General features: G+C 40.3%; 1 protein-coding gene across 1 annotated transcript in view; it reads left to right on the forward strand.

The window, feature by feature from the left end:
• The window catches only part of TAF4B (TATA-box binding protein associated factor 4b), a 155923-nt gene that overhangs the window by 87102 nt on the left and 54604 nt on the right, over positions 1-14217 (forward strand). The window contains exons 9-11 of the mRNA XM_019518898.1: positions 1924-2059; positions 2864-2969; positions 11778-11947. Coding sequence (XP_019374443.1) covers positions 1924-2059; positions 2864-2969; positions 11778-11947 — 412 coding nt within the window. The remainder of the gene's footprint in view (positions 1-1923; positions 2060-2863; positions 2970-11777; positions 11948-14217) is intronic.

A 14217-nucleotide genomic window follows, 5' to 3' on the forward strand; every position in this document is an offset into this window, starting at 1 on the left:
TTTTTTTTTTTTTTTTTTTTTTTTTTTTTTTTTTTTTTTTTTGAAGGGAATATTTTTTTTACTCCATTCACTTCTTGCATTCTAATTGTATTTCGCTTTCTCCGTGGTTGGATGGAAGTTTTCAGTTATAGCCACTCTGAGCCCTGGTCAAACACAGTTGAGGCAGATGGAGAAGCCCATTCTTATTCTGCTCTGAGCTTAAGCTATGCAAATAAAGTTAAGTCTTGCCTTAATCTTGACTGCCAAATTTTTTATGCTATCCTGAGTTATACTAAAGGAGGAAACAAAAAGGAGGCCTCCATAAAGATGCAGAGGAGAGATGATGCATGGAGTGAACCATAGGAAGCTAATGGATAATGCTTCAACAATTGACCACTTTTCGCTAGCATTCTGCTGCCATTTTTAATGCAAATGCCTTATTCGTCCTCTGCACCTAAACATTATAGCTTTATGAAGTTTATTTAAAAGACTTAACATTTTATTAATAAAATGTTTCCCATGTGCAAAAGCACTTCTATTTCTGTTTGCCCTAATTTTGTTGCCAATGTCATTAATCTTGTAATGACACTGTTTAAATGCCAGGGAAAGCACCTCTTCATTGTCTATAGTTTAACTTTTAAGTACCATGTGCGCTGATTCCATTTGATAAATATCTCAAGGTCAAAAGTCGGCTTTTTGCTACAGATTCTCTTAACTTAAAACACTAATAAAGGTTAAGCCTGAAAACCAAGTTCCAAGGTAATGGAAAAATACTGTACATGTGTTTTGAGTAATTAGGAATCCAGTTTGAAGATGTTGGTACTTTTGTGCCTTGATAAAAGAATCTCTAAAACATAGTGCTTGATGTAGCATTTAAATCACATTTAACCACTATTCTCCACTATAAATTTTGCAAACCACATTCTATTGGCAAACAAGCCTTGAGTCGCTGTATAACTAAAAATTCTTTTTGCTGCTGTTGAAACCTGTGAGCTGCTTTCTTCTTGGCAGGAGACAGTGGTGTGTCTGGAAAAGATTTCTGCATTGTTTCAAGCATTACTGCACATGGAACATTGAAATCCTGCTAATCTTGTGTTTCTCTTTCAAGTGCCAAAAGCACCAAAACAACTAGCCTGATGCAGCACACCTTCTATACTTTCACAGCTGTTGAAATATCAAGGGCTGATCTTCTTCTTCTTCTTTCTTTCTTTCTTTCCTTTTTCCCCCTGTCTCCTTTCTCTTTTTTACTGTTATTCCTGTAGTATAAACTCAGCATTCAGTACAGGCATGTAGTGCTTCAACTCCAAAGTATATAAAGCTTTGAGACCATTTATTATAACTTTTCTCTTCTGCATTGACTACTTTTAAATTTTAAATCTTGACCCTCAGCTGGTCTAATACTCTTCAAAAATGTCAGCGGTTTTTGGGTTTCGTATGTATGTTGACAGTTTAAGAACTGTTTATGAAAACCTGTTCAAGTTAGAAAAATTCTGGCAGCTGCTTGTAGTTGTGTGATACTGACCTTTTTGGACTTGACAGGTGGATTCAGTCTTCTATTGATACTCTGATAAATGAAACTGGCAACAAGGTGAAAAGCCATTAGTGCAATGAATTTTATAGAATTCAGTGAAAACGTTCTGATACAGCAGTTGGAAATAGTCAACATGGTGAGACGTCTGTTCAGAGCATTTGAACTGTTTGGACAAATAAATGTTGTTAGCTACAGATTTGAACTACTAGTACGTTTTTCTTGTCATAAAGACAAAAAATGCGAGGTTTTTATGAGCATGATTTTTTTTTTTTTTTTTTGTAACTGAAAGCTAGACTTGCATGCTTTCCCTTCAACAGATTTGGTTGAATGAGCAAGTTGATTGTATTCAGTTCTCTGTATACTTGGGTTTATGTTTTTCCTACATTTCATGTTGTTATATGTACTATTTCCAGCTAGTGCAACAGCCATCAGGAGGCATGGGAAAACCAGTGGCCACCCTTCCACAAACCTCTGTGCTGACTCTTCAAACACCCGCTAATAAAAGGATGCCACTAAATGCGCTAATTCAGTCTAACCAGTTTCCTGCAGGTAGGGTTAGACTTCTAAAATTCATTTTTATTTATTTGTAACATGGCATTTCTTCATTGTAACATTAGCAGGATGATATATTGGAGGGAAGTAGGAAAACGCCTGATTGTGTTGGAATTGGTTAATTCTGTTGGGTGTCTGCTTGGAATGGCTTTCTCAGCAGAAGCTTACTAGTGTTCTAGCCACTGTGTATTTTTGCCTGTTTAGAAAACATGCCATAAACTATGACCTGATAAACAATGCCTTTCACTTGAAAACTTGTCTGACTCTTTCACAACCATTCCATTGGTCCAATAAAGGAGATCAGCCATAAAGAAGTCCTTGCCTTTTGCATAATTCCTGGATAGTTACAGCTACAATATTATTCCACCACACCAAAAAAGTGCTTCCCCCCCTTGCTTTTTGAGTGCTCAAAATAGACTTATCCCAGTAAAGTACTGTTTCTATAAACTGCTTCCACTTTTTGGTTCTGGAAAGTCAGGATATTGATGAGACTTTTCCAAGTACCGGTTAATGTAAACCAAAGTTTACCAAATTAGGGATTCTTTTCTGACCAGCCTGTTTCAACACCTAATCTGTGCTAGTGAGAAAGGTAGTGAGTTCCTGCTTTTTATTAAGAAGAACATTTTAATTTCTGAGCCATGCAAAGTTTGTAGAACGTATTGCTCTTTTCCAATGTCTGATTTCGGAATAGACCGAAATGGCCCATTGTTGTTCAGTTTGGAACAGACGCTTGCATTTTTAAGGTATGAGTTGAATTGGTAGTCACTCTGTTTTCTGTTGTGTGATGCTGATACTTTTTAGGTTCCATTGTGAAACAGATCACCCTGCCAGGAAATAAACTTCTGTCGCTTCAAGCATCTCCTGTTCAGAAAAATAAAATAAAAGAGAACGGAACAACATCCTTCAGGTAAAAATAAACAAAGTCGGAAGTTTGTGTGGCTCTAGGAAGCAAGACTTCAACAAAAGGCACAGACAGCACTAGCAATTTGGGGATTTAAGTTAAATAAAAAATAAATATTTTAAAGGCTTCTGCTGGGTGTTTTTATCTGTTAATGCTAATGGGGGGAAATATCTAAAATCATTTGACCTAAAAATGGATACATTTGTTCTTGATGTATGGAGAATTTTGTACTGTTTGTGCTGGTGTTTTTATCATGTAGTTACTAGTGTGTTACCGTCAAGTAAGTGTGTGTGTGTGTGTGTGTGTGTGTAAATGATCTTTTGAATGAAGGACACATGTCAATCCTCTGCCATATGAAATCAGTATTAGATAATCTAAAGTATTGGTATTTTGTAACAAAAGCCCTAGTTCGAGTTAAACTAAAAGGAACTTCTGCTCGCTTCAGACAGCCAGATTTCACTGAACTAATTTGGACTGTGCTGGTAACCTGTTAATACAGTATGGAGCTCTTTAACACATTCTTTATTACCTCTTCTTATATGCTTATCTCTGTAGTGAGAGGTGAGACTCTGGCTAAATCACTAATTGTAGCTGCTAGGGAAAATTACCCACCTTTTAGATTGCTACAGTACTTTAAAGGTCTAATCTGAGTAACTCATTAAATTTCAGAACTACAAAATTGGTTTTCCTTATGGAAAGTTTAATGTTGGAACAGTGGTAGGGAAAGGCCGAGACTACGATAAGTGGTTTCTCTTGTGACTTTTAAATCAAGCTTGAAACTAGTCTTCTGCAGAGGAAAGATCGGGACATTATGACCTATAATCTATTGGCTAAATTCTAAACTCTAGCAAAAGTCCAACATAAATGTAAATTGATACAAAAGTAAAACTCCTTACTTAGCATAACATGCAGCATACATTTTCAGAGAAAATAGCAGAGTGAAAGATGGTCAGTAGTCAAAACATGGAAAAAACAACTAATGCTCTTGAACTCATCATTTCTACTGCTCCTTTTAAATTCCTTATCCACCAAGGCCCTGTGTTGCTTTCCATGCTGGAATTACTTTTCTAGGAATGTGCACATAAAACTTGAGGAAAATCTTTGCTTTTCCCTGGTGTGGTTCCAAGTAGATTTCTGCTTTTCAGAATTTATTGATGCTGTCAAGTGGCTTAAGTCAATGGGCATTGAGCACTTAACTAACCTAGATCCCTCTGAAAATTGCAGCATGGATTTCTACTGGAGTTTAAAATTCAACTGGTAGAATATAGCTAAACTAAATTGAGTGCACAGCAGAGAAAGCATTTTTAATATTTCTTTACCAGTTGAGGGAGATTCTGATTTTTCTAATGCTGGCCAGGTCTGTCTCCTTTCCTGTTTTTACTTCCTTATCTTCCTCCTAAGAACTGAAGAACCCTTTTCAGAATTGAATAATTTGCGTGTCAAGTGTTCCTCAGATCCAAGTGATTTTTTTTTTTTTTTAATTTTTTTAATTAAATGAATTTAAGCATGGTCCGCTATAAAAATAAGATGTAAACTAAAGCTATATATGGGTATTCAGTTTCTCCTGGGAGAGCAGTGACTTCCCAGGAGAAACCATGAATGTACAGATGTGTTCAGGCTTTTTCTTCCAAAATAAAAATGGATATACGAGGATAAAAATGACCAGGGAAGAACCAGCATTTTAAAAAAAAACTTCCAGGAGAGTGAACCTCTGTATGTGTTCTTTGTCAGAATTCTCCCTAAATGCCTGTGAGGAAAGGATGGACACTATAGCTTCTTGTGTAAGCTGCATGGCCCAAATTTTGCTGTATTTACAAAACAGCTTCCTGACAGATCCCTGCATCTTTAGGAATGGCTTCACCACCATGCCTACAGGCATTTCCAAACAAGCGTGGACATTTGTTTCCCTGGGAACAAGTAGCTGTGGCACACCTTGTGCCACTGCTACTTGTCTCTGGGGAACACCTGTGCCATGTGTGCTCTGGCATGTGGCATAAGAGAGGCTAGGGCTAACAATTATGATGGCCTCTGCAGCTTTACCTGGGGTCCTGGAGGCTTCCCTGGGCTGCAGCTGTGGGAGACAGCCTGACCAGCAGTTGGCGTGCAGTTCTGGTAGACCAAACTCCGGTTTTGGGTGGCGCATGCTGCCACCATGTGTGTTGCCCCACTTGGTGTGGATTATTTTGACCCCTGGATCTCCTCTCTTCCTCCCCCCCCTTTACTATAAGGTAGCAGTGTGGGGAATGCTTACATGTGCAGTGTGGCACCACATACCATACACCCATGCTCATCTGGATGTGGCCTAAGGGTGCTGATAGAATTCTTGCCCATTCTTCAGGTTGCTTCATCCACTCTATCAATCAGAATAGTTTCACTTGGATTGCCTGTTTAAGGACCCAACTTTTAGTCCAGGGTGGCAGAATGTAAATTGGGGTTAAATACTTTTTTCCAGCATTCTTACCCCCCACCCCAACTCCCTGCAACAACAGAAATTAAATAAAAGATGGAATCAGTCAAAATCATATACACTATTCAAACACCAGAGGGTGCCAGAGGCCCATTTTTCCTCCAGCATATTCAGGTTTAGAAAATAAAGCATATCTATGTTACCTGGCTTTTATTTCAGTTTACTGTGAATTTTGAGCAGAGAGAAATGGACAACTGAACTATTCCCTTTCAGCCCTCCCTCAACATTGTTAAGCTGATACCCTCCTTGAATTTTAACCTCTAATAATTGAAAAGGGTGTTTTTGAAAACTAACACAATACCAGAAGTCATAACGTTCACTGAAATAGCTATACAGTTGTATTGCACAGAGAGATCTTTAAAGTGAAGACGAGCCAATTTCCGGTAGGAAGGCCAGACTCGAATCATTTGAAAATATTTCTGTCTGATGACCAGAGTTTATCTTATCCCAGCTAAAAATGCACTTCAACTGAGATGATAAAAGTGGAGTTATGTGGAGCACCACTTGAAATGTGGTGAACAGTATGTATTTCTTGAACAATGAAAGGCTTGTCAGGAATTGGAAATGATTGTTGAAGTCCATACAATATTATTACTCCTTGCTAAACACTACTTTGGTTGTACTTCTCTTCTAGAGTTGCGTTTTGGTAAAGAAAATGTATGCTTTATTTACCTGTGTGCAAATTAGTATTCACTGGTATTTTATTCATCCAGGCTAGTAACCCAATGTATAGTACAGTCCAGCTTCGTATGGTAGAGATAAGTTAAAATCTGTCTGTAAAGTGTAAGAATTTAAAAAAGTCTGTTTGTCCAAACCAAAGCCCTTTCAGTGTATATTATTAACAACATTGTAGAAATTTAGTGACAGGGCTGGTTTAGATTTGTAATTGAAACACTGGTAGAACTATATAGCTTTGTTTTTCAACCTGTGGTCTGCAGACCCCTGGGGGTACACAAACTATGTCTAAGGGGTTTGTAAAAGATGACTATAATGAATTTAAAAGTATGTGAATACCTACATTTTACAATTCAAATGGGGTCTGCACCACCATTCAACTTTTTTTTTTTTTTTTAAGTGTCTGCAAATAAAAGTTTGAAAACCACTGCTATGTAATATGAGGAAGATTCTGTTTTATAATTTGGCCATTGTAATCTGTCTCCCTTACTAAATTATGAGTTGGAAGGGAAAAGAAGGTAATTTTAGGCTAAACTACAATGAAAATCTACCTGAGATGTAAGCTTATTCAATGTTATCTCTTGGCTCTTATCAGGTAGAGCTCAGTGCTAAGTTTTAGTATTTGTCTGTCTGCTGGCTCATTGTGTGTGCTGTGTTGGTGGCTACAACTGATTTCATGAACTCCTTTACTAGCTGATCCATGGAAGGAGCTGTACTACAGTGGGGCATGTTGTCTCAACTGCAGCAAAAAAAATTGTGGTGATGGTAGTTTATTAGGAAGAGGAAATTGAAGTATAGTTGTGAAAATCAATTAGCACTCAATTACCATGCACCAAAGGCCAATTTGCACATTTCCTGAAAGATTAAGAATTTCATTCTGCTGATGTGTTATGAATATGTATTTGAAATGGTTCAACCACTAATGGCAAGTAGGGGAAGTACATTTATTTTTATATGGTGACCTCAGCTTTCAGTCATCACTGTACTCGTATAACTGTTGTGAAAAATCTTGCGATTTAGCTTTTACCTTGGCGTACTGAACTAGGGCAGAGGACCAGCCAGGAAGTTTAGTTAGACTGAAGAATGAATGAAACTTGATTTCAAGAATCAGTCTCCATTTCCCTAAGCAAATTATATATAATGTGCTTGGCTGTAAAGAGGCACACATGAAGTGGTGGGGGGGGCACTTTCCTCCTTGTGCTTTTTAAGTTGTGTGCACACCAAAAAATAAATGGTGCCTAAGCCAGTTGAAGTAGAGGAAGAATATCTAAATTTTAAAAAAATATCCTCTGTATTTAGATTACTATTGCTACATTTAGGGATCTTGTAGCACCTCTTTTTAAAATCAGCATTGACTTCTGCTCAGAAAAACTAGGGAAGAAGCTATGGTTGTCTTCCAGTCAGAAAACAGCCTAACCCAAACAGCATGCTATTTCACCTAGAAATGTTTACCCAAGAATATGGGCCAATAGTTGGGCCTTTTAGTGACCTTGTAGGGTGTACTGTACTCCAGTTTGAGACCTCTCTGGTAACACCCAGCCAGCAGCTTTTGTCAATTGAAAGAAGCTCCAGAAAGCACTTGTACTCATTTCAGCTGTGATGTCTTCAAGCTCTAGAGACTGTCTCTCCTTCATCTTTGAAGGACCAGAGTCCAAAGTATCCCACATTCTTGTTGCAGTGCCTATGCATTGCAGCAGTCGGAGGCTTTTTTTTGCCTATTAATCCTAACCTAAATAGTTAAAGACTTTGGATTGCCCAACTGCTAAAGCTGTACAACTATTTCTTCCATACGAATTTTTGCTGAAGGATTTATGCAGCATATTAACTTCAGATCTTTCATAGAAAGTTTGAATAAGTTTTCTTTTTCCACCCATTTTAACTAAACATTAATTTCATTTTGACTACTCCCAGCTCAGTATGATGACATTTTAAATTCTACATGATCTGAAGCTTGGAATTGCAGCAGCGTTGTATCAAAATTATGTGCAAGCTGTGTTTTAGCCCTTCTCTTTTCCCGCAATATACTCTCTAGCTTAACGGTTAACCTTGATCAGCCTGGCAGTGTGCATCTTGAACTTTTCAGTTCTCACATTTATTTCCCTTCCTTCTCCATAATGCAGTAACACAGTGCCCATGGTTCTTTTTGCTTCTGGGAGGGAAAGTACAAACCTTTTGGAATACAAATGGGAGAAATGCCACAGCACCGTTAAATTTGTTAGGTATTTTACCTCGAGAACAGGAATGTCGCTAATTGCAGAGTTTGTGTAGTTGGAAAAAAAGGATCATCTTGGTTATGCAGCAGTTGGCCCTGAAGTGATTTGGATGGATGAGTTGACTCAAAGAATGAAACCTGGTTTGATTTGATTTATTGCAATATTAAAATAAATCTTAAGGTAACTGCCCTGAAAATGGAGACTTTTAACCTTAACATCGTACTGTTGTGCATTGGTATGAAGAGGTATTCAGTTGTTAGTCTGTAGCATTTGTTAAATAATAAGCTTCTCATCTTGGGTTCTGTTGGAACTCCTCAGTGTGTTAGGGATCTAAATGTGTTTCTAAAACCTAACAAATAGAATGAACTGCATGATTAGGGGTAAATTATTTGGAGTAGATCTTGCAGAATGAGGAAAATCATCTACCAAAAAAATTTCAGAATTGAGAGGTGATAGGAAGTTGATTTGTTCTGAATACTTCCTACAGATAGCTTTTGTTCTTTTTTTCTGTTATCTTTAGCCCTTCTCGTATATTAAAACAAAGTAATTTCTTGGTCTTGCTTGGTATCTGTGCCCTTCAGTCAGAATAACAGGAGGGAGGGACTTACGTTGAATTCTCAAACTTTAGCACGCTTGTTTGTTCATGATGCATCGGGTGAACTACATGTATGACTGCTCATTTTAACAATAGATCATGTTTGTATTATCATATTTCCTCGCATCAATCTTGTACTCTTTCCAAAAGAATTGGCAGCTGGTTTGAGGGGGAAAAGACTGTCTGAGTGGAAAAAGGAGTCCCAGTAGAACTGGCTGTATCTTAAAGAAACCTCACTGAAAATGTAAGAACAAACCATCCTGATGCACAGGAAAATTGGCAAGTATGGCAGAAGACCAGCTTGGCTTAGCAGGGAACTCTTTAGTAACACAAAAGAGTGTTTTTTTTGTTTGTTTGTTTGTTTGTTTGTTTGTTTTTGTTTGTTTTTTTTTAAACACAAAAAGAAAGTTTTTATAAGAAGTGGAAACTTGGACAAACAGCTGGGGAGGTGTATAAGGGTATTGTTCAGGCATGCAGGAATGAAATTGGGCCGGTCAAAGCCCAACTGGAGTTGCAGCTAGCAAGGGAAGTGAAAGGTAACAAAAAGGGTTTCTACAAGTATGTCATCAATAAAAAGATCAAGGAAAGTGTGAGCCCCTTACTAAAGGGGGGGTGGCAGGGGGTGGGGGGATGCAGTCTGGTGATTAGAGGATGTAGAAAAGACTGAAGTACTCAATGTCTCTTTCACCTTAGTCTTCACAGGCAAGGTCAGGTCCCAGACTACTGCACCACGCAGCACAGTTTGGGGAAAAGGTGAGCAGCCAACAGTGACAAAAGAACAGGTTAAGGACTTTTTTAGAAAGCTGGATGTGTACAAGTCCATAGTCCAGGCATGATGCACCTGAGGGTGCTTAGGAAATCGGCTCATGTGATTTTAAAGACAGTGGCCAGTAGCTCTACAAACTCATGGCGATTGGGAGAGGTCCTGGACAATTAGAAAAGGGAAATATATAGTGCCCATCTTTTAAGAAAGGGAGGGAGGATGATCCAGGGAACTACAGACTAGTCAGCCTCACCTCAGTCCATGGGAAAATCATGGAGCAGGTTCTCAAGGAATCCACTTCTAAGCACATAGAGGAGATGGTGACTAGAACCAGTCAGCATGGGTTCACCAAGGACAAGTCATGCCTGGCCAACCTGATTGCCTTCTGTGATGAGGTGACAGGCTCTGTGGATGTGATATACCTTGACTTAGCAAGGCTTTTGATACAGTCTCCCACAACATGCTTGCAGGCAAGCTAAGAAACTACAGGTTGGATGAATAGACTGTAAAGTGGATAGAAAACTGGTTGGATCATCAGACTTAAAGGGTAGTAATCAATGGCTTGATGTCTAGTTGGCAGCCAGTATCAAGTAGAGTACCCCAGGGGTTGGACCTGGGGCTGGTTTTGTTCAGTACCTTCATCAGTGACCTGGAAGATGGCATAAAGTGCACCCTCAGCAAGTTTGCAGATGACACCAAGCTGGAGGGGAGTAGTAGATGTGCCGGATGGTAGGGCTAGAATTCGGGGAGACCTCGACAAATTGGATGGTTGGACCACAAGAAATCTCATGAGGTTCAACAAAGACAAGTGCAAAGTCCTGCACTTAAAACAGAACAATCCCATGCACCAGTACAGGCTGGGGACCGACTGGTTAAGCAGCAGCTCTCCAGAAAAGGACCTACAGGTTACAGTCAACCTAGGGGTTACAGTGTTGAGTATGAGTCAACAGTGTACCCTGGTTGCGAAGAAGCCTAACAGTAGACTGATGTATACTGGCAGATCAAGGGAAGTGATTCTTACCATCTGTTTGACACTGAGGCCACATCTGGAGTACTGTGTCCAGTTTTGGGCCCCCCACTATAGAAAGGATGTGGACAAATTGGAGAGAGTCCAGCAGAGGGCAATAAAAATGGTTAGGGGGCTGGGGCACATGACTTGTGAAGAGAGGCTGAGGGAACTGGGTTTATTTGGTCTGCAACAGAGAAGACTGTCAGGGGCGGGGGGTTGGGTATAGCCAGCTTCAGCCACCTGCAAGGGGGGGCAGGTTCCAAAGAGAACAGAGCTAGACTTTTCTCAGTGGTAGCAGATGACAGAACGAGGAACAACGGTCTCAAATTGCAGCAAGTGAAGTTTAGGTTAGATATTAGGAAAAACTTTCTCACAAGGAGGGTAGTGAAGTACTGGAACAGGTTACCCAGAGGGGTGGTAGAATTGCTATCTTTGGAGGTTCTTAAGACCTGGCTAGACAAAGCTTTGGATGGGATGATCTAGTTGGGGCTGGTCCTGCTTTAAGCAGTGGGTTGGACTAGATGACCTGCTGAGGTCGTTTTCAATTCTAATTTTCTATGATACTATGATTTATTGCTAAGACAGTCATACATGTAGTGGTAAGTGTGCGTGCTTTAAGCAAGGAAATATGTTAATATCAGCTGCTGCAATTTGTCTCTGCTGGGAGAAAGAAAAAGTAATGCTACACTTTTGTACAAGGTGTGGAGCTCAGTGAGCACATGGGACTCCCTAGCTGCCAGTTATGAACACATTTATCTCCTCTTTTCCTCCCCCCCCTCTTGCCTCCCCCACCTGCCCATGGCATGCTGCAGCTGGGGAACTGGCATGCTGCAGCTCTATGTTGTGGGTGGCAGTAATGGAATGGCCATAAAGTTTTGTTCCCCTTAGTGGCAGCTGCCTGTGTGTTGCCCCCTCCCCTCCCACGGAAATACTGTACGTACCAGTATTTTCAAGGAAACATGTTTTTGTTTTCTCTCTCCATTCTGTCTTTCGAAAAAACAAGGCATGTGCCTTTAATTTTGTGTAGTGTTATATGTGAGAAAATATGGTAATTCTGAAAAATTATGATAAAGGAAATTTTTTTTGTGGTAGAGATGAAGATGATATCAATGATGTAACTTCTATGGCTGGGGTCAACCTTAATGAGGAGAATGCATGCATCTTGGCAACAAATTCTGATCTAGTTGGTACGGTGATCCGATCTTGTGCAGACAATCCATTCCTCTCCTCAGAGGTGCTGCAAAAGAAAATTTTAAACATAGGTAAGAACAAATTATCTTTTCTTGTAATGTGCAATTGACAATCTGAGTTCAGTGCTTAAATAATAACTTATTTATTTTGACAAGTGTTACTTTGAAGATGGGGTTGGGTTGTATTATAACCCATTGTCTTGAGTTCATAAAGTTGTATATAGTTTGCAAAGCAAAAAAAAAAAAAAAAGCTATATTTCGTTTCTACTTCAGCTTCTAACCAGAAAGTTGGCTCTCACTTTGTGACTGGAAAAATATTTTGTAAAATTACCTGTAGGGGGTGGGGGGAATAGGAACTTTTTACAAAATAGGAAAAACATCACAGCTGTTCATACACTTTTTCCCTGGGTTACTTTATCTCTTCAGGATGATAGGGCTATAACAGATACGTAGCAGTGTGAGTTGCCCACTGGGATGTGATGGTGGTTAGATCAGATTTCTACATATACAGCACATGATGGAGAGATTGGAGTAACTGCTGCTTTTTCCCCAGTGTAGGGGCAACTCTCAGACTCAACTATATTGCTTATGTATGCTATAGATATACATTGCAGATTCTGCCTACGTGATTTAGAAAAGCAGCCATGGAACTGCCTGTTCAATAAAGCATTTCTCTTTAGTAAGGAAGTGCCATTTCCTTCTACTCTCTGTGCAGCTGTGGTAAATTTTAAAAAAAAATCATTTTCAACACTGTCTTTTTGATGTACGTAGCATCTGCTGCTTGATGCAGTAGGATGCTGAGGACTACTGCTTCCTCCTTCAAACCCCTTAAGCCTGTTTCTGCTTTGAATCCAAAAATGTAAAGCATGTTAAAAGAATTGGATAAGAGCATAGTAAAGCCCAGTCTCTAATTTATATGCATAGATTTATATGTATTTGTGCATGTTATAGAAGCTTGATAGTCTCAGTCTGCTATGCCCTGCCATTGGCGAGTATTAGATTATATGCTATTCAGAGTCAGGATTGTGTGGTTTTTATGCAACCCCTAGCTGTCTGAAGCCCCAGTCCAGTTTGGGACCTTCAGATTCTTTTTTTAAATTACCTTGGTTTGCTTGTTCTTATTCTTCCTAGTCTTTGCCTGGCAGCCTTAATCGAACATTAAGCTTGAACCAGTTAAGTACTGTCAGGAAATACCAAAGTGTATATGTGCAGCCACAACTTGTGCAGTCTCAAGCAGGTCCAAGGAGGTGATCCTCCCCCTCTATGCGGCACTGGTCAGGCTGCAGCTGGAGTACTGCGTCCAGTTCTGGGCGCCGCACTTCAAGAGGGATGTGGACAGCATGGAGAGGGTCCAGAGGAGGGCCACTCGTATGATCAAGGGACAGCAGGGTAGGTCCTATGAGGAAAGGTTGCGGGACCTGAACCTGTTCAGCCTTCAAAAGAGAAGGCTGAGGGGGGATCTTGTGGCCTGTTATAAACTGGTTAGGGGGGATCAGCAGGCGCTGGGGGAGTCCCTGTTCCCCCGAGCGCCGCAAGGAGTGACCAGGAACAATGGTCACAAGCTGGCGGAGGGAAGGTTTAAGTTGGACATCAGGAGGCGCTACTTCACGGTCAGGGCGGCTAGGGTCTGGAACCAGCTTCCAAGTGAGGTGGTGCAGGCTCCCACCCTGGGGGTTTTTAAGAGGAGGTTGGATGACCACCTTACTGGGGTCATTTGACCCCAGTGCTCTTCCTGCCATGGCAGGGGGTCGGACTAGATGATCTGCTCAGGTCCCTTCCGACCCTAGAAACTATGAAACTTCTTGTGTGTGTATGTGTGTTACAATAGTCAGATTACATGGCCATGCTGTTTTTTTCAAAATGGAAGAAAATAGAGTGAGATTGTTAATACTGTACCCAGAAAGATTTACATATGCCTAAAAACACAGTTAACTCAAATCCATATAAGCAACCTGTAAGAAGTACTGAATCCAGGAGCAAAGAACACCTGGATTTCTGGTCGTTGCTCTCAAGATTATTTAGACATTTTTAGCTAATGCCTCGAACATAATTTTAGAGCTGTCTATTAATCACAGTTAGCACATGCGATTAATGCAAATTGGTTCTTGCATTAATTTTTTTAATATGTTAATCGCACACATGGTTTTGGAGCCTGCACCTGGGCTGTGCTCCGCTGCCACCTCCAGGCCACCCAGTGAGGCAGTGATGGCAGCACAGAGGACCACAGGGCAGCCCAGGCATGAGCTCTGTGTGGCTGCAATGGTGGGCGGGGGGCACAGACTCACAGGAGCAGCTGCTGCCTGCGCTCTGTGTAGAGCAGCGCTGCACTAGTAAGTCTGTGG

Source organism: Gavialis gangeticus, unplaced genomic scaffold, assembly GCF_001723915.1.
Source record: "Gavialis gangeticus isolate Ggan-Ray unplaced genomic scaffold, GavGan_comp1, whole genome shotgun sequence".
Lineage (NCBI taxonomy): Eukaryota > Metazoa > Chordata > Crocodylia > Gavialidae > Gavialis > Gavialis gangeticus.